General features: G+C 43.4%; 1 protein-coding gene across 4 annotated transcripts in view; it reads left to right on the top strand.

The window, feature by feature from the left end:
- IGSF9B (immunoglobulin superfamily member 9B) overlaps positions 1–15,631 on the top strand; it is a 94,955-nt gene extending 79,324 nt beyond the window's left edge. For 2 of the 4 annotated variants that reach the window (XM_083162899.1, XM_083162898.1), the window contains exon 20: positions 1,341–15,631. In XM_083162899.1, the coding sequence (XP_083019025.1) occupies positions 1,341–1,555 (215 nt within the window). In that variant the 3' untranslated portion in view covers positions 1,556–15,631. The remainder of the gene's footprint in view (positions 1–1,340) is intronic. The other 2 variants (XR_014463990.1, XR_014463991.1) reach the window with 2 other exon arrangements.
- The last annotated feature ends 5,983 nt before the right edge of the window (positions 15,632–21,614 follow it).

The following is a 21,614-nucleotide window of genomic DNA, read 5'->3' as shown; positions in this document are numbered from 1 at the left end:
AAGACTGGAGCCCATTGGAAGCATTGTGCGATGTTGAGCCTGTATCTAAGGATTTGGGACCTTTTTGCTCACCTGTGAACTCTGAACTAGGCTTACACATCCATTTTCACAGTGAGCTCATTCATTCATTGATTGTTGGACGCTTTTAATTCGCTCACCAGCAACCAGGTCTGAATTACCCCTATACAGAAGTGACTTTTGGGAAATTTCATGCTGTTACCTTGTATTGTGCTGTTATACTAGTATTACTGGGCTGGTTTATAGCATGATAAATGGACCATCAATAAACTCCACCTGCTCCAGCTGTTGTTACAGATATACATACATGTGATTACTAATGAATTATTATAAGCAGAATTAATGCCAGTTTTGTCGTACTTTCCCATCACATTATGGGCTGGATTCTGAGTCGGACACAGTGACGGACAGTTTGCCTGAAAATTTTGATGGTGCGACTACACCAGGGACGGGATGTACTAACTTTCTCTGCTACATCCCAACATACAACACACTGATACTAATCGTACTAACATATGCCATTAGTAATGCAGAGGGCAGCTCTGTGGATAAGACAAGTGCTGGTGACTGGATTCCTGGGTTTATGACGGATGGGGAACCTACGGCCCTCCAGCTGTTGTTGAACTACACATCCCAGCATGCCCTTATACAGTTTTGTTATTTGGCCATGCTAAAAATGTTGCAGGGCATGCTGGGATGTGTAGTTCAACAACAGCTGGAGGGCTGAAGGTTCCCCATTCCTGGTTTATGACCCGGGAGTCCAATTGGATCCCTATGAGCACTGTATGCAGAAAGAAGCGCATAGGTGAAAGTTGGTGTTACCCCCACACCGAGCCCAGGAATTAAGGGATTTTTACCGCATTTCTTTCTTTCTAGTACATTCCATCCCAATCATGATAGCAGGGCCTGATGTTACTCAGTCCTTGCATGTAAATGCATAGCTGTACACCTGGGAAGCATATGTAGCGGCATTAGCATAGAGTTGCGACATGTCAGCCAGCAAATGGCACAGACTTGGCCGCGGCTGCGTGCGACTGAGAAAGCAGGCCCTATATATCCTTGTCTCCCACCAGTAATCATTGTGGGCCAGATGCACTAAGCTTCAAAAGTGATCAAATGGAGAGTGCTAAACGAACAGCCAATCAGCTCCTACCTGCCATGTTACAGTGTTTGAAAAATGTCAGGTAGGAGCTGATTGGCTGGTTATTTAACACTCTCCATTTTATCACTTTTGAAGCTTAGTGCATCTGGTCCTGTATGTGTAACCTATTTAATAATGTTGTATTGTGTGAGGCTAATGCACATTGTCTTCTCTCTATTAGATGGGTCCACCTCACAGGTCCACCAGCCACCCATAGCCACGTACACCGACACGCGCTGCATCCGCAGGAAGAAACGCCCAACGCGGCAAGACCCCCTCTCTCGCCTCTCCGCCCTGAGGGACGAGATCTGTCACCGTTCACTGTCTGATGACCGGGCTGCCATTTTGACCAGCACAGAGCCCGATGACTCCTGCGGTCATGCCACCCTTCTGTGACCATCCTCGGAGAGAGGCCTTGGTATCCCGGCCCTTTCTGTCTCTTGGTGCTGACACTCCCTGCCCTCCCTCTGAAAAGAGCTGCACACAGAAGCCTGAGCAGCGAGTTCATTGCCTACCTCACCGACCCTGTGTGTGTGTGTTTGTGTGTGTGAAGGAGGGTGAACCCATTGCCGCGTGGAGCAATGTACAGTGTTAAGACTTATAGATGTGAGGATACATGCGTATGATGTGATAATGGCGCATATATATATATATATATATATATATATCTCCTCACATGTAATGTATTTATGCTACAGACATAGGGACATATGGATAATATTTATATGTACAGGATACAGTTCTTTGTGTAGGAACGGAATGATTAGAACAGGCACGTCCAAACTGTGGCCCTACACATCCCAGCATGCCTTGCCACAGTTTTAGCATTCTCTAATAGCAAAACTGTGGCAAGGCATGATGGGACTTGTAGTTTCACAACACCTGGGGGGCCATAGTTTGGACATGCCTAGATTAGATGGTTCATTCAGGGGAATTTCCACCACTGAAAGCTCCATAGACTTCCCTGTAGTTTGTGCTACCTATTCCTGTGCAACTTATTCCATGTAAGTCCAGGTAGAACCCATTGTATCTTCTCGAAAAATGTCATGTCATAATGAGGAGCTGTCAATAAGGACAGAAAGGGGATCACTGCCTGTGAGTTGTGGGGTGGAAGATGGGATATAGTAGAACGGGCTAGTTCTAGTTCAAGTTACGCTGATGTAAATTAACGGTGTCTATTTTTCTTTATGGAATTTTTGTTATTTATGGACATCAACGGACAAAAACAAGTTGCTGAAATAACCATATAACGACCCGTGTGGACTGGGGTGTGACTGAACTCCGTCCATACACACAACGTATGGCCTAAGATTACATTCTTACAGTGCGTGTTCACATTGGGAAGTTCCATCACTCATGCGATTCTCCAAAAGAGAACCTTACTGTGGTGATTCTAGCGGGTGGACAGTAATATAGAGTGATTGGGAGTGACATAAAGGGCGAGATTTACTAAGCTTGAAAAGTGATAAAATGTAGAGTGATAAACAGCCAGCCAATCAGCTCCTTCCTGTCATTTTTTCAAACACAGCCTGTGACATGGCAGGCAGGAGCTGATTTGCTGGCTGTTTATCACTCTCAATTGTATCACTTTTCAAGCTTAGTACATCTGGCCCAAACTATTGACAGGAAGACTGAGGAGAATTGTGCAGAGAGGATAGTGATGTAATTGTGGGAGGGTAATGTGGAAGGGGAGGAGAGTGATGTAATTTTGGGAGGGAAATGTGGAAGGGGAGGAGAGTGATGTAATGGTGTGAGGGTAATATGGAAGTGGAGGAGAGTGATGTAATTGTGGGAGGGTGAAATGAAGTGGAGGAATGATGTAGTTGTGTGAGCATAATGTGTAAAGGGAGGAGAGTGATGTAATTATAAGAGGGTAATATGGAAGCGGATGAGAGTGATGTAATTGTGGGAGGGTAATGTGGAAGGGGAGGAGAGTGATGTAATTGTGTAAGCATAATGTGTAAAGGGAGGAGAGTGATGTAATTATAAGAGGGTAATATGGAAGCGGATGAGAGTGATGTAATTGTGGGAGGGTAATGTGGAAGGGGAGGAGAGTTATGTAATTGTGTGAGCATAATGTGTAAAGGGAGGAGAGAGATGTTATTGTAAGAGGGTAATATGTAAGTGGATGAGAGTGGTGTAATTGTGTGAGTATAATGTGGAAGGGGAGGAGAGTAATGTAATTGTATGAGGGTAATATGGAAGGGGAGGAGAGTGATGTCATTGTGGGAGGGTAATTTGGAATGAGAGGAGAGTGTTGTCATTGTGGGAGAGTAATGTGGAATAGGAGGAGAGTGATGTCATTGTGGGAGGGTAAAGTGGAAAGGGAGGAGAGTGACATAATTGTGGAGGCTAATGTGGAAGGGGAGGCACGTGATGTAATTGCCTCCTTGTGGAAGGTAGGAGAGTGATGTCATTGTGGGATGGTAATGTGGAAGGGGAGGAGAGTGATGTATTTGTGGGAGGGTAATGTGGAAGCAGAGGAGAGTGATGTAGAATCGGGAGAGTAACACGGAAGGGGAGGACAGTAATAATGTACTGTATAGAGTGGTTGATAGTAATATATATCGGGTTATATAATAATATGGAGGGTTAACAGTTATGATGTCAATATAGGTAAATGTCAACACCTGAACAATAACTATATATGAAATGTCAACATGTTAAAATGTCCACACAAACATTAGGGTTAGGGATAGGCTGATATTAAACCATAGAATGTTGGCATACACCGAACCCATGTACATAGTCATGTATAGAAGACTCATAGTCATGTAGATGACAGAATTGTACAGAGGAGGGAGTGGGGAGTAATGGTGAGGGGAGGGAGAGTTATGTAGAGGGCATTGTCTATATTTACTAAAGTGTGTGTTTATAGAAATGGAGTTGCCCATAGCAGCCAATCAAATTTTAGCTAGTAGGTGCTAGATAAATAAGTAGAATCTGATTGGTTGGTATGGGAAACATCTCCACTTCTATTTAGCCTCCAGGAGATAATATAGAGGGATGTAGTGTAGAAGTAGGGTGGGTAATGTAGAGGGAAGTACAGTAAGTAGGGGGAGCAGACTAATGTAGAGGGGTGTAGAACGAATGAGAGACTAGTCAGTGCCGGAGGTTAAGCAATAATTTCCATGTATTCAGACACTTCAGCAAATGGTTGTATAATAGTGTTTGCCTCATTCTACATTTCAGGAGGGGAGACGATCATCCATTGTGTCATTGTGTAACCTCCCCTGACACCATTGTAACCGATGAGCCTCAGTGATCCCGATGATGTCCTCATTATACCCTGTCCTAGTGCCAATCGTACACCAGAGTCATAAACACGGGAGCCCGTCCCGTCTCCTGTTTACACCACGCACTGTACAGTGTATTTTATTGTACATACATTCCACCCTCCCACCTGTCACAGACTGATGGAATAAGTGGAATCGGACGTGCCCCAGCTTTAAATACAGAAATAGGCGGTAATACTCATCGGAACGCAGCCTGTTATTGGTTCCCCATGAGTATTGCTCCCGCTGGCCCCTCCCCCGGCCCCTCAGAGGATAATGCATTGAGGCCTAGTTGCATCATTTATCATGCCAGCAATTGGAGCACATTTCGAAGTTTGCAGGACATCATGGCTGATTTATACAGGCCTAATTGTCCCAGACGCGGGGTCGTTCTGTTTTCTTACTTATAGCCTAATGACGTCACGCTGATATCTACAGTATACAGTACTGTCTGTATGTCCTTTGTGGATAGATAGAATAGAGCAATAGATTTTGTTTGATTATATCTGGCATCAAACAGATTTGGATTCCATTGACATTTGTTCAGAACTGCGTCGTGGAGCGGTATAGGCAATAATCACCGGTTCTGTACGTAAGAAGGATGCTAGCAATGTACAGGGTATCCGGACGGCCAATCGACTGGGTTTAGGTTGACAATACCTTGGTCGACGGCATCTGCTTAGACGTCTAAACTTGGTCTACCATGTTTCCATGGACAGTGACGCTAGATCGATGGAAGTAAAGCATCGACGGGACCATGGTGTACAGTAGCAAGGTCGACACGATTTTTTTGTCTTTTTTTGGTGCCGGTCCACTTCGTTCCTACTCTACTATCCAATTGGACAGTGTGCCGAGCACAGCAAGCCATGCGCGGGGACACTGAGCACATATACAGTGTCCACCGACACGCCTCTGACATTCAGCAATAAAAAAGACAGAAAAAACCTTGTGTCGACCTGCTACTGTCAACCATTGTCCCATTGATGCTTTACTTTCGTCGGTCTAGCTTCACTCTCTAAATAAACGCCGTCGACCAAGTTTAGATGTCTAACTATATGCCGTCACCCAGTTGTGGTCGACTGTGGTATTGTTGACCTAAACTCGATCCGTTAATACGGAACCATGTACAGTTAGGGCTTTACTTACTAAGATGGGTGTTCTATTGGAGATGGGATGTTTCCCATAGTAAATAAGAATCTATATTTTTTTTAGCACCTTCTAGAAGATAATAGATCGAATCTGCTTGGTTGCCCCTAGCAACATCGCATCTTCAATAGAACTCCCATCTTAGTAATCCCTACGTGTACAGGCTGTATGTAATATGCTTGTATTGTGTTATTAGGTCGTATATATATAATTTATTCATTTCAGGGTAAATTATTTTTGCACAGAGCGCCTGGTTTTATGCAGTGAGTCAGGTATAGGTCGGATGGTCGATAGATTCTAGGTCCATGTGCACAAGGCCGACACTGGGAAAAAGAGTTTTTCACATTTTTGTTGTCAGCATTGACAGTTCAGTGCGCTGACCCCCAAATAGCGATAAGGTCCTCGGCACAGTTCCCAATCATAGATGGTAACGTATGACAAAGGGGTTTTTTTAAATTGTGAAAAACTCACCTCAACCTGTTCATGTGTCAAGCTTTGGATTGTGTTGTGAGACGCCAACCTTTGCCCGCTTTGCAGATATGCTAATCATCTGCATAGAAACAAAGCATTGTTTACAGGCGCTTCGGTAATCAGTCATCTTGCCACGGGATCAGACACGCTGCCACCATGTTTTCTGCATAGATCGCATACGTATGCTGTAACACTCCCCGAGAACGTCCCAATGCGCCTGCGCTTTTGTCGCCACTTCCTTTTTCCTCTCCAAATGGTCCCCAACTGCCCATCACCTTGAGAAGAGACCGACACTGCAAGCGATATTACGGAGGGACCGTGACGCGCGTGCAGTCAGGTGATAATCGCTAAACTTTGGCGTAAATATCGGCATATCGGTTATCTCTGAATCAGGCCCTGTGCATGAGGGAGGGGGCCTGTGCAGAAGACAAGCTGGGTGCATCCACATCAAGGGAGTTATGGCTGCATTACCCTACACCTTGGTGCAGAGCATGCGCAGTGCACAAACATGCAAGATATGCTCCGCAAACCCAAATATCTCTGCATCAAGGACCTAATTCAGCATGAATCAGCAAATTCACAAATTATGGAATCATCGCGCATGTGCTAAGGTGATTAGCTTGAATAAATGGATCGTATACACAATGTGGCCAGTATAAGGGGGTTATTCTAATTCACTCGGAAAACACACAATCACTCTCTAATGGACAAAACCATGTGCACTGCAGGTGGGGCTAATGTAACATGTGCAGAGAGAGTTATGTATGGTTCACACCAGAACGATTTGGACTCAATCCCATCAATCTGGAATCCAATTGTATGTAGATTGGGCATGTTTTTGCATGTTTAGATGCAAAACCGATCAGATTCCAATCCGATGCGCGTCCCCGCTATCGTTTGGTCATTTAACAGATCCTACCTGCTGCAGGTAGGATCTGCAATAGAACCATTCAACTAGATACAGGCTCAGATTGGATTGGGATCGGATTGGATGCAGATCGTGTGCTCCAACAGATCGTGCGACCATCACACAATCTGCTAACGATCTACTAACAATCAGGATCGTTCTGCTGTGTATCAGTCATTAGATTTGGGTGTTTTAATGTTTCTGTGCAGGGTAACAACTGGCTGCTTTATTTGTACACTGCAATATAGATATCAGTTTGAGGTACAAACCCCACCCAAATCTAATGTTACATCAGCCCCACCTGCAGTGCACATGGTTTTGTCCATTAGAGAGTGTTTGTGCCTTTCCGAGTGAACTAGAATAACCCCCTTTGACAGGAAGCCCGCGTCTGGTCGTGGAAACGTTTTCCAGCAGTGTCTGAAAAAAACCGCAGGTGTGGCCAGGCATTTTCACAGTGGTGCTCTGATCTGATGTCAGTGCCGGCCTTGCTCAGCCTGTTTCAGTCGCAGATTAGTGGAAGAGTCAGAACTATTTACATTGTCAGAGACAAAAGGCCTTTGATGGTTCGGAAATTGGGTTTGTGAGTCAATACCGTTTAGCGTTCCATTTGCAAATATGTCTGGGCGGCGCCTATCTACTCGCAGTCAACTGCAATTTTGTAAATTAGCGATCCATACCGAATTATCCCCCATTTTCAGAAGGGTTCGCAAGTACATTAGAGTTAGCCTAGACAGTAGACCTGGCTCGCCAACTCCAGCATTGGTTAAATGATATACTGTACACCAGGCACAGTTGCCTTCTGTGCCACTTACTGGGGACCACCGCTATACCTAATGTCACAGGATTGGCATGCCATTTGTTTGGTCTCTAAGCGGAACCACGCACAGCACAGAGGCATAGCTTACATAACGCATGTCCAAACTATGGCCCTCCAGCTGTTGTGAAACTACAAGTCCCATCATACTTCACCACGATTTTGCTATTAGGGAATGCTAAAACTATGGTAAGGAATGCTGGGATGTGTAGTTACAAAACAGCTGGAGAGCCACAGTTTGGACATGTCTGGCCTACATTATAAAACAGGAGTGCAAGCTTAGGTTGTCATCAGTTTCACAGCATATTCAAACTTATAATCAGTACAGCAGAAAGGTAACTGGGAGACATTGGGGAGGGATGATGATTTATATCGGAGTCCTCTGTTCCTACTTGTTTCCTTGGACACTTAGCTGTCTTTATGGTGCTTTATACAATAGCAGGACTTCTGCTGTTGCATCTTGTAGCAGATTATATCCCAGGATAAGGTCTGGGATAACCTTAGGGCCTGTTACCCCACAGACGGTGCTGTCTTTTATGACCTATCTAGTGGTCAGTGAGTGCACTGATAAATCACTGAGTGGCCACGCTTTGTACAATGTTCTGTAATATACTGTATTGTATTAATAACCAGTACCAGCAATAATGTCAGCCAGAACCACCCATGAAGGCGTCATTTTGGTAATATCATTAGAATTACCTTAATCCTGCAATGATGGTGCTACCTGAGTCACGCGTCACACTGCGCTGCGTAATATGTAGGCACTATATAAGTAATTGTTAATAAAATGATGTTAATAACAAATGCGACATTCCACCGTTCTTGCAGTAGGACACATACTAATTCAGACTGTTTGGCGGACATTGGGTTCAGTAGCTTTCAGGGGAATTTCTGGTGCTATAAAATATTAGTCCCAAAATGAATGTGACACATTTGTGTTGACCCAGTTGGTGCGAGACTTTGTATTTTAATAGCTGGGATCACAAATCTAGGACAGTCACATCCAGTGGCGGATCCAGAGGTGGGGGCTGCAGCACAGTTCGAAATTCAAACGGGTGAAAGAGCAACGGCCAGTGAGTCAGTTAGAAATGGCAGTGGGTGTGGCTCCCCTATTTGAAACTACAGCAGCCCCTCTCTGGATCCCCCACTGGTCACAGCTCCTGAAACACTAGCATGATTGTGTGACAGTGATGCGAGGGATGAGACCGCAGACAGAAACCCACAGGATACTGCCACGGGTCCTGTCTCAGGTTTATCTAGTGTGCTGATAATGAGGACCTTATAGCAGGGGTCAGGAAACTTTTTTTTACCTTTTACCCCAAAATATATTTTGATACGCTGACGTTACCCTCTATTATTACTCATCTATTATTATTTGAATTCAAAATTTTATTGGGGAATGGGAAAACATATACATTCCTCATTATATATAATATGAATATGCAAATACTTATTTTTGCTACTATTCAGATAATTATATTAAAAAAACTATCTTAGTGTAACAGTTATATTGCACACCTCCTCCTCCCCCCAGCATTGCACATTAATGCAGCTTGAGTTTAGGGTAATATTACACGCCAGGCTCTGCTGTTAGTATCAGACCGAGTAGAAGCCACAAACCTCTCTACTAGTGCGTCTCTCCCACCTAGTCAAATGTATCCCATCACCGGGGGCAGTGGCCGAGTATCACTGCAGTGCGCACTACTCACCATGAGGCGGGTCAGGCAGTGTCCACAGTTCGCACCCTCCGACCCCCTTCGCACGCATCAGTCCACCCCGGCGCCAGGAAAGAGACGTGGCACCGTTGCGCCGCTCCTCAGACTCCTCTGCAGCCGCATAACTACAGAGGTGGCAACACAGATCCCCCCAGCCGGAACATAATTAAAGGGAGAGCACATCAATCTGGGTGGAGTTTGCACCCATACAATTTGGTTTTAAAAATGGGTAAAATACGTGCTATATGACCGTCCACCCACCCACCCCCTAGTTACGGCCCTGTGCGTGCCCGGCTGTGTCTTGAATTTCATGTTCACCCCTGTTTCCTGACCACTGCCTTATAGTGTTTGTCTAGTAACAACTTTATAGCAGTGTATAGTGTACAGCACATAGATATTTGCCGACTGCAATGTAACAGAAGCATGATAGGAACGTGTTTAATGCCAGAGGATTTGTAAGAGACTTTAGATGTGACGTAACTTACCTAATAAGATGTGTAATACACTTCTAAGCACATGAATGATTTACAAATAGCAGCAAGCAGCTGCAACATTGACAGACAGTTTAGATTATTATATTTTGTTTTTCATACATTTGTTCTGTGAACTTGCACTGGAATTCCATCTCTAATATGGGGACCTTCATTTCCTATTTATTTATTTAATACATTTCCTTCAGAATGGTGCTAAATAGTAACGTGCAAAAGAACCTGGTGGCCTCATGACATCCAACCACCAACACGTGTATATATATATATATACACACACACTTTTAATAATGATACCGTATATTTGAACTGTTTTCCATGCAAGAAATACAAATGATCTCCCAGCAGCCTCTGTTCTGTACTAGCGGCATGATTCATCTGGGTGTGTACCCTGCCGGTATGCCAGCACTGCTGCCATCAGATGTCGGCAATGTATTAAGGGACTGATTCAGAGATGTTTGCAGATTTCTAATTAGCGCTATTTGGCGATTTCCAGAGATCTGTGCACGTGCCGACCGTTTGGGTTTGGGTACAGACCATTTTGTATAAGCAGTCCAGACAACCAGGCAGGTCCAGGCCCTCCTTGCCCATCTCCTTGAAGCGGAGATGGGCAGGGTTCTGCTGGCGAGTATTGGGGCTGTGCGTGTGTGTGAGGCGCTAGCGCTTCCCCATCAGTTTAAGCACCTCTTCGCCAGCGCAGGGAATCTGGCGATTCCCAGCACTGACTGAGAGGCGCGCCATCTATATTCTTTTTTATCCTTTAGGTAAAATCATAAACCCTTTTTAATCCTTAGCTCTTTGTAAGGATATTCAGATCCCCCAATATGGTACAACCAGTGTCACGTAATATTGTATAACCTCTAATCACTTTCATCTCAATCGATGGCTCTTCGGTTTTGGTTCCACTGTATAATTTTCCAATGAAAGAATCTCAATAGTTTTTGAATCTAATACTCCACATTCGGTGCATAACGTAAGGATACGCAGATTGCGGTTACACGTGTCTATAGTGATCATTTAGCATACATAAGTCCATTAAATGATTTCCTTGTTGTATATACCTATTCGTTACTTTAGTTTCCATGGCAAGAGTTATTCTCATCATAACTGTTTACGTACAGATATACATCTCTACATATACAAATAATATATATATATATATATAATATATACTGAAAGAGAGAGGGTGGAGTCTATATCTATAGATAGATATATAATGTTTTATTTTTGTATGAAGTTGCTGGTAACCACAAGGTTTGTTAGGGATTATATGTACTAGCCGGTGTGACAATAGTCGCCCTATATTGGTTTTCCCTCTGGGAATGCTGAGTAGATTTCTAGTTGAGAAAGGGCAATTGGCGCTATAAATTACTGGTCCTAGTTTAATTAGATTCCTTGTTGCAGTTGCCTGGCCAGGTAGGTATTAATGGTGCAGTGAACTATGGGGTTCTAAGTGTTATATTAGTGCTGTGTATCTGTTTGACAAAGGCATTTTTTTAGCGGTCAGCAATAGACACAGACGACAAGGGAGTAGGTCCCATCGTTCGCGGTTCTTTCAGATGAGTTGGCAAGTCATCGCACGTTTCGTCAACTTTCCTAGCAACACATAGATTGAAGGTGCTAATATACTAGTATAATGATTGTGAGACCTAACTGTTTGATTGTGTAAGGCTTGGTCACCGCAAGACCATCAATACCAAACAACATGTCTGATGGTCTACTCCTGGCTAGTATCCTTACTGATGTTCCCTTGCCTTCCAAACACGTAAAGTCTCAGACATACTGCACAGTCTTTAACACTCCGAGGGTTACGTGCTTGGTGGTAGAACTGAATGCCGCATGAAAGGAAGGACATTTTATATTAGGGCCACTGAAGACAGGTAGGAGATGTTTGGTAGAAGCACACTGGGGTTCTCTGGATTTCTAACAACCAATCCAGGATCATTTTGCAGATGTACTGGATGTATTTGGCATCCATAGGATAATGAATTCTCTGTGTGCTGAGACCCTACAGAGGGTTACCTCACCCCTTCAGTGCCTTATTGCCACCAGAAGCACATATGCCATCTTAATATAGACCTGTTAAAGCCTTAGCTTGCTAAGACAGATGAGGTGGGGATGGCGCAGCTGCTGAAGTCAGGGATCGATGATGGGGATCTAATATTGACGTGTGTCCTGTTTATATGCATCAAGTTGTACTTCAACACATGGGTGCTATCTAGAGAGGGTTTTCAGTGATTAGTTCTGGTGTAAGACCACAGGGAAGTCTCATGTAACAGGAAACACACTATTCAACAGCGTTTGCCTAATAACAGCCATACCCACAACCGAATAATCCAGTTGTGGTGCCAAATCTTGGGTTGGGTGGGTTTTCCAACATATTTGTTGAGCTCTTGACTAAAAAATAAGCACGGAATGTATTCTGCATGTGTCTTTGGCAGTTCAATAACATGACATGCCCTCGATTTTCAATCTGCTTCAAGTCTCAAGAACTTTGGTCAATTGGACCATCTGAGAATAATGCGCCGTTGGATTTCGAAAACTGCTAGAGTTTTATTGACCATTTCCAAGCTCTGTAGCCTATATTAGCCTTTTTGGTCAGTTTGGCTAGTGGCCGCCCTGGCTCATGTTACGGTTGAAGACCAGAGATACAGTATGATAATCTTGGACTGTTATATTAGTATTAGACCCCAAGCTGCACAAAGCCAGCTCTTCTGCAACCAGATCATTGTGTTTTTTAAGAAACGAGAAAATAAAATGTCTGAGATGTTTTATATAATACCAAATATGAGTAACAACCATTTCTATCTCCACAATGATGCAAAACATCGAAGGCTCTTAGCCATAAACCACGGTTGTACTTAGAGCTGTCGTACCATCGCTTGAGGGGTATAGAGCAAGACAGTACTAGGTCACACTAGGCTGTGTGCTCTGGGACCATGATATATTTATCTGTACTGTACGGTCTACAAACCACCATAACTCATATGCCATGGACACTGTAAACTCTGGTCACCCGGCAATCACAAGCCATGGGGACCTGCTGTTGACAAGCAGATGCTAAGCTTCTGAAGGGAAAGGTGGGGTTCCCAGCAGCAATAGGTGAAAAACAAGACAGCTGATTGGTCAGATTATTTTATTAAACCACTTACTGCTTTTGACTTTCTGATGACTGAGTTGCAGGGTGCACTGCATAGAACACAATGCACATGTGAGTGTATGTGTATATGTAGTACTGTGTTTTGTGTGCCTGTCAGTGACCTAAGGAAATATTATTTGCCTGTTGACACGAGAAATGCATGAACAGAACACATGTACGATGTGCCGGCAGTCTCCCTCACCTCTGAGATCTAGGGGCTCACCCGCTACCAGTACATTTTCCTTCCAGGTTAAGGAAATTATTTGCGCTGATCTCGGGTTGTCTTCTGCTACTTAGAAATATTCACCCTTCCCCTTACAAGGACCTCCATATCCCCAAGCAAAAGAAACAAGTTTGTTGGTTGTTATTGTGTTCCACTGACATTAAGTGGTCACCTGACGTTTTCACTTTGGGTCATTGGGTCATCAGTGATGAAAGGTTCTGACAGTCAGTATATACCTGGAAAACATGCTCCGCTCCAAGTATATGAAGTCTTATGCTAGTAATAGGTGGCTAGTTAAATGCCATGGAGGTCATTTACGAAGCACAACGTGGCCGAGGATTGTAAACCGGATCTGTACTCATTGAGAGCCACACTTTGTGCAAAGGTGCCTAGATTCTGTTTTGCTGAGGCGTGTATATTTACAGAGCAAGATGGATTTTGTGGAGAGGGGAGGTTTGCACTAGTTGGAGGGAGAGCAGGTGTTACCTGCCAAGAGTAGTTGGTCTGCGTCTAGTTTTAAGGTGGAGTGCGGATGGACAAACATCCATTTCCACCTGCTAAAAGCATTGATCTTTGCACCAACTTTGCGCTGATGGAGATCGACAATTGTCCTTGTTGCGTCTTTGGCGGAAAAGTTTGACGTGTTTCACCAAGTGTAATAAAAGCTTCACAAACAGAAGTGCCACATGCAATAAATACAATACCATCACCAAGTCACCTCACTCTGATGATTTGCTTAAGCCATACCTGAGACAAAACCAAGCAGTATTTTAGGAGAATAACAGAAAGGCTTATGTAATGAGGAGTAGATAACACATTGATGGTGGATGTTAAGTGGCAAAGGGGGTGGACTTTTTTACACATTCTATAGTGCATCTCTTCAGAGTATACCCCCCTCTCTGCATAATTGGGTTGGGCTTCAAAAAGCAGAGCGTAGGCGAGACTCTGGTGTGCTTCATAAATAAGCTCCATGTCAGTCATCTTGTACAGTGACTTCACGTCATCAGCTTCTACTTTTTTATTTTTGTGATTTCCTTCTTTATTCTTTATTCTGGCACATTGCTCTCGAAAAATCCTTGCAGTTCTTTCATCCTGCCTGGGGTGTCACTCTTTGCTGTGGTGTTTCTACAACATTGAGATATAAACCAGACTGTTCTTGAGGTACCACAGCAGACCTCAGGCAGAAAGGAGGAACTACAAGGGTTTTACAAGGAGCAGGCTGCTAAAATGAACACTACTTCTGTGCTTTTTAGGCATGTTGTATATCATAAGACAGAGCTTCTCATGGAATAACATTAGATCCAGATCACAGCTATGGGAGTTCGTCAGACCTGATCGCAGGGCTGCGATATTGCAAGGCAGACGATTATCGATCAACTTCGCCTGTGTACGGATCATAGTGCGCATGTGCAAGGCCATTGACTGGAAAAAATCCAGCGTCTTTTCAGCTCACAAGTTGGTTGACAGGAAGCCGGCATTTGGGGGTGGTAACTGATCGTTTTCTGGGAGTGTCGTGGTGTTTTCAGGGAAGGTGTGTGACATCAGCTCCAGCCCTGATCAGCCTGTTTCTATTGCAGACTTGCGGAAGGGTGAGTTACACAAGCAAGCACAGACCAGAGAAAGCAATCGATGCTGAGTGAGTTGAGAATGATTTGCCGCTATTCGCCGGTTGGCGTGATTTTCGCAGTGCAGCGATCTGGTCTGAATCAGGCCTATGTGTGGTATAGAAAGGCAGTGTAGGAAAATAAAATAAAAACTCTGCCTTCTGAAGACATGACTAAAAGGTACTGAATTACCAGAGATATGTGAATGTCTTTAGCAAACAAACGGACATGTACAAATCAATAAACAAAAATCATTCTAAAATTGAAATCACAAGTGCGTAAGGTGTGGGTTATATAAGTTCTTCATTTTGCACATTAACCGGTCACTTAAACGCAAGTTTCTTCCTTGTTATAGAGCACTGCAGAAATAATCTACTTAATGACCAGGCGCTCCGTCCTAAGAATTCAGAGGTGTTTCGGCAGCAATGTGTTACATAGTTTTATAGGCATTTTCCTGCTGAGTCTCAGATGCTGAATCGGAACCAAGGGACCCAACGTTGGTGCTTTAAACATTTTTGTGGTTCACTAAACAGAGAGCTCTGAGTTTCAGATTTTGTTAGTCCACCTCATACGTAGAAGTCAGGAAGAGCATCTACAGGTCATTTTCAATAAATATTTGTACAAGTGAATGCATATTTAATGAAACAAAATGAACTCTTAAATAAATATATTAAATCTGTTTTATATTGATCCAGCTCTTGTCTGTTTATTCCAACAACGTAAGGTGCGCACTCACATGACAATATAAGAGACAATGGGGGAAATTTACTAACAAAAATACATTAAAAATAGGCGTATTCGTATTAAAAAATACTCCTATTTTATAAGTATTCGTATTTTTGGGATTTACTATCTCAAAAATACGTAAATTCCTATTTGTATTCATGGCCCCTTTGTATTTACAAATACGAATGTATACACCATCGAAAGAATACGGATAGGAATCACCATTCAAAAGCATGGTGATTCCTAATTCACTAAGCGGCTGTATATAATATACAGCCGGTAATTAAAATACAAAACGACAGAAACAATCAGGCGCAATAATTAGAAATAATTAGAAAATTGCTCCACCTTTCGATCTATGCTCCACACATGAAAATACTCAAGGTATTTTGCTAAAAGATTGAATAATTGAATAATGCGGCTGCTCCCAGGTGCAATTCTGGAAATTGTCTGTGATAGCAAGAGGGAAGGGAACGTTCACAATAATTATTTGAATAAGACAAATCTATATTCATGTATATATATAAGTGAAAAAGAGAGAGCGCCACACACCTGAAGAATTTTTTGATTGATAAAAAATAGGTACTCTTTACCTAGAACGGCGACCATCGAATGCACTAAAAATCGGGTGCGATGCGATGGCCGCGATTTCCCATAGGGACCAATGTTAAAAATGAGATTGGACCCGATTTTAGTGTTCAATGCCTCAATGCCCGCTATTTTTACATAGGAAACAATGTTAAATGGGCCACAGAGCCCAAATAGTCACCGTGAAGTCTGAAATGGCCCCCACAATTGTTAACGCCACCCCACGATCAACGTCAACCCGAAGCGTGGCGAGCGTAGCGAGCCCGCGAGGGGCGGCGGTACGCGTCCTCCGACCTTTTCATGCCCCACTATCCACGTCGGCGTGGAGTTGAGAATAGAATAGTGTGGCGAGCGCAGCGAGCCACCGAGCCCGAAGCGTAGCGAGCCCCGCGAGGGGACGCGGATACCTTCACAGTTATACACGTCCCCTCGCGGGCTTCACAGGTGTCCGTGGCGACGCGGACACCTGTGAAGCCCGCGAAGGGACGCGTTTACCTGTGAAGGTACCCGCTGCGCTCGCCACGCTTCGGGCTCGGTGGCTCGCTGCGCTCGCCACACTATTCTATTCTCAACTCCACGCCGCCGTGGATAGTGGGGCATGAAAAGGTCGGAGGACGCGTACCGCCGCCCCTCGCGGGCTCGCTGCGCTCGCCACGCTTCGGGTTGACGTTGATCGTGGGGTGGCGTTAACAATTGTGGGGGCCATTTCAGAGTTCAAGGGCACTATTAGGGCTCTGTGGCCCATTTAACATTGTTTCCTATGGCCAAATCGCGGGCATTGAGGCATTTAACAGTAAAATCGCGGTCAATCACCGTTTTAACATTGATCCCTATGGGAAAATCGCGGGCATCGCGTCGCACCCGTTTTTAATGTGCCCGCGATGGCCGCGATTTTTTACCCCCGACGCCCGCGATTCCAATCGCGGGCGCCGTTCTAGGTAAAGAGTACCAAAAAATCTCTTTACTAAAATATAGAAATTCAATACATATAAAAACAGTACCAACAATAACAATAATATAACATGATAAGCTCCTTGTAAATAAGGGGATATTCAAGAATTTTGTAAAAAAGCCAGACTCAGCTCCAAATGAGTGCCCGCACCTGAATTGCTAAAGAGAAAAGTCTCTATAAAGTGGCATCAAATTGAATGGGTTCTTTATACTATATCAGTTCTTTTGTTATAAGATAACAGAAATAGTGTGCCGCTTAATGTCCAGTGACAAAAGGATTTTCCAATGTCGATGTTGAATAGTGAGGGACCCTCAAAAGATTTGTTATAATACCTCTGTAGTTTTGATGGATTTTCCCAATAGCCTGCGGTCGCCAGGAGGATGTTATTTCTTCCGTGCGGCTCAAACTACAACTGGGCGGTCAGCCGTGAATGGCGGGCCGCCGATGGAAATTGAGCAGGGAGTGAGCCCGCACTAACCTGAGATGTGGACTCAGGTGCTCCGTTGTTGTGGCTTCCAAATTGGCAGGTGAGAGGTCCAACTACACTGGATCACGGTAGTAGAGTTTAGAGCGGCTGCTCACAAGTAATAACAGGCAGTCCGGGCAGAGAACTGGCAGGGTGGTCTGTGCCTTGTAGTTTTCCTTGACGCGTTTCTCCGCTGTATATCTGTAGCGGTTTCATCAGAATGGAATAATTTGAGTGCAAAGGCTCTCCAGTATTTAACAGACATGGTGTCCAATCAGACAGGACTAATCAGGAGACCTGTTAGAACAGTCCAGGTGTGTTTTAACTCATTCAGAGTCGTGAGAAGTTATAAGTAATGCGGTGGAGCAATTGTTAAACATCCTTATATAAGGAGCATTTTTATTTAACTAAACAGATAAATAAAATATTATACTTTAAATACATATACAAATGTTCACTGAAAAAATTATATGAAAACTAAATTGAATAAAATAGGAATGGCATCGCTTAAACATATAAAACATGATGGAGAGACAATTAGATCTAATTGCTTGGATTTGTTCACCGGAGCTATAGCTCAGATGGTAAAATGTCATGCTTTCACTATGAGTAGCACATAGCTGCATGAGTTTGAATCCACTAAGAGTCCTCTTAATTTTTATTTTTTATTAATTAGTATTATATATTGTTTTATTTTATTATAATTGGGCAAATATTCCATTTTAAAAAAAAACCTTTGTAAGAGATAAATCAAATTTAATTTAATTATCTCTATTCATATTCAAGATTTGATGTAAAAAAGTATTTTGAATAACTGAAAATAAATCAAATTAATTCAGATGTTCAATATCTCTCGCATAAAGAGAGAAGAGGGAAAGAGTATGGACTAAATATTTACCAATGGATATTAGTATCGTTGATAGCATATATATAGGTAAAATCGATCCATTATATCTCCATCGAGTCAAATCCAATAAAAATTAAACAAATTAGCATATACGTTCGATAAAAAGTTGGTCCATAATAGGGATATATATACTAGTATATTTGATACGTATGCATATGAATGCGGAGTAAATAGTCATTTTGTTTTTAATAGCATCAGCAGTATTCATACTACAGAATTACAATACTGATTACAATGATAGGGATAATAACGCCTATATTAAAAGAATAGCAGCAGAAAAAATAACAGCAGAAAAAATATATATCTGCAGAAAAAATACATAGCAGCAGAAAAAATGAGGGAGAAGGAAGAACTTGATGGCAGGGGGGAAAAAATGGTAATATAGGTTAACAATTTATTAGACATTATTTAGCTCAATAGATTCGTTCAGGCCTGCTGGATATAGTGTATTTAGTGCGGAAATCCAGTAGGCTTCTTTCCTACATAGGTGGTTGAATCTATCACCTCCCCTGGTTGTAATGTCAACCTTTTCAATACCCTGAACTTTTAGATTCTCTACATTACCATGGTGTTTTGAATTAATATGCCAAGACAGGCTGTGTGTTTGGACCCCTTTCAATATTGGGAAAATCCATCAAAACTACAGAGGTATTATAACAAATCTTTTGAGGGTCCCTCACTATTCAACATCGACATTGGAAAATCCTTTTGTCACTGGACATTAAGCGGCACACTATTTCTGTTATCTTATAACAAAAGAACTGATATAGTATAAAGAACCCATTCAATTTGATGCCACTTTATAGAGACTTTTCTCTTTAGCAATACAGGTGCGGGCACTCATTCGGAGCTGAGTCTGGCTTTTTTACAAAATTCTTGAATATCCCCTTATTTACAAGGAGCTTATCATGTTATATTATTGTTATTGTTGGTACTGTTTTTATATGTATTGAATTTCTATATTTTAGTAAAGAGATTTTTTATCAATCAAAAAATTCTTCAGGTGTGTGGCGCTCTCTCTTTTTCACTTATATATATACATGAATATAGATTTGTCTTATTCAAATAATTATTGTGAACGTTCCCTTCCCTCTTGGTAACTAAAATACACTTAATTTGGTACTTGTGTATTATAGCGGCGCCCCCGATGTACATCGCACGATGAACGCATCGCATCGCATGCCATGTACCGGATGGCATGCGATGCGACGCGATTTTGACCCCCTATGCGATTAAAAATCTAATGGGTGCTTACAATGTTACCTTCACAGGTAAACGCGTCCCTTCACGGGCTTCACAGGTATCCGCGTCCCCTCGCGGGGCACGCTGCGCTCGCCACGCTTCGGGCTCGGTGGCTCGCTGCGCTCGCCACACTATTCTATTCTCAACTCCATGCCGACGTGGATAGTGGGGGTATGAAAAGGTCGTAGGACGCGTACCGCCACCCCTCGCGGGCTCGCTGCGCTCGCCACGCTTCGGGTTCACGTTTATAGTGGGGGGGTGGCGTGGGGTGCATTTAACATTGTAAGCACCCATTAGGGTGCTTATACAATGTTTAATCGCATCGCATTGTATGCCATGTACAATGGCATACAATTTGAAAATTGTATGCCATCGCACACTATCCAAGGAAATCGCATCGCATACCATCGCATGCGTTATGGCATGCAATGCGATGGGCGCCGCCAAAATACACAAGTACCCTTAATTTTCCAGGCGTATTTGGCTTAAGGGTGCACAGATCAGGGAGTTCTTCAGGACCGGACTGATGGACGGAGACCTACCTATGGGGTCGAGGTAGATAAGTAACAGTATAAAAGGGCTGTGTATATAATAAAGTTTTATTGTTCTGTGTCAGTTTTTTTAATATACTATTTGTATTGCTGTAGAACTTCAAGTTAAAGTGGGCCCTTTAATGCCCCGCATGCTGGGGCATTAAAGGGCCCAAGTCCCTGCAAGTTCTCCAAGTCCCTGCATGGGTGAGGCTTGCTGGGAATCATAGTTCCACAGCAATATACAATGGTTTTTTCTATCTTTTACACCACGATCAGCCTGGTACCCACCATACAGGGGTACCGGGGACAGCACCAGGCTTCAGTCTGGGTAGGTAAATTGTGGAGGGGGGGGGGCCTTCATTGGGGGTTCCCAGGACCCCTGCCCACCAGGCTGACCGGTCAGGGGGTTAATGCTTTGGCCGGGGGTACTTGTATAAAAAGTAAACCCCCCCCCCCAGCTGTGGCATTACCCTGCTGGCTGGTTGGGCCTGGTGCTGGTTCTTGAAATACAGGGGGGCCCTACACATTTTGTCCCCCGTATTTTGGGAACCAGGTCTTTGGGCCTGGTGCTGGTTTAAAAAAATATGGGGAACCCTATTCAGTTTGTTCCCTGATTTTTTTAAAACCAGGACCGACACTTTGAGCCTGGGGCTGGTGATGCCCATTGTTGTTGTTTTTTACACTGCAGTCTGCACGAATCCGACTAATGCGTGCAGACTGCCAATACGAATTTGTATTTTAAAATACAAAAACCATGTGCACTGCAGGTGGGTCAGAAGTAACTTGTGCAGAGAGAATTAGATTTGGGTGGGGTGTGTTCTTCAAACTGATATCTAAATTGCAGTGTAAAAATAAAGCAGTCAGTATTTTCCCTACACAGAAACAAAATAACACCCCCAATTCTTACTCTCCCTGCACATGTTACACCTGCCCACATGATTTTGTCCATTTGAGAAGGAATTTGCTTTTGCGAGTGAACCAGAATAAGGGCCAATATGCGTGGTAATATCGATCGTTAGCGATGTTTACATGCATATGTGTGTATAAGCGCTACATCATTATTGATGCGCAATCCCACAGATCGTTATCGATGTCTTCTGTCGTCTTTACATGCGTGAGAATGGAGGATATCCCTATCGAGAGCCATGAACGAAGCAGATCAGGGATTCCTCAGTGGGAACCTTTCCAATAGCCTGGTTCCGGTTGATAGATCTACAGGGGTAAATTTTCTAAGATGGGAGTTCTATTGAAGATGGGAT

Source organism: Crinia signifera, chromosome 19 (genome assembly GCF_055691185.1).
Source record: "Crinia signifera chromosome 19, ASM5569118v1, whole genome shotgun sequence".
Classification (NCBI taxonomy): domain Eukaryota; kingdom Metazoa; phylum Chordata; class Amphibia; order Anura; family Myobatrachidae; genus Crinia; species Crinia signifera.
The sequence above is the reverse complement of the archived record's forward strand: the minus strand, read 5'-3'. Positions and strand labels throughout refer to the sequence as shown.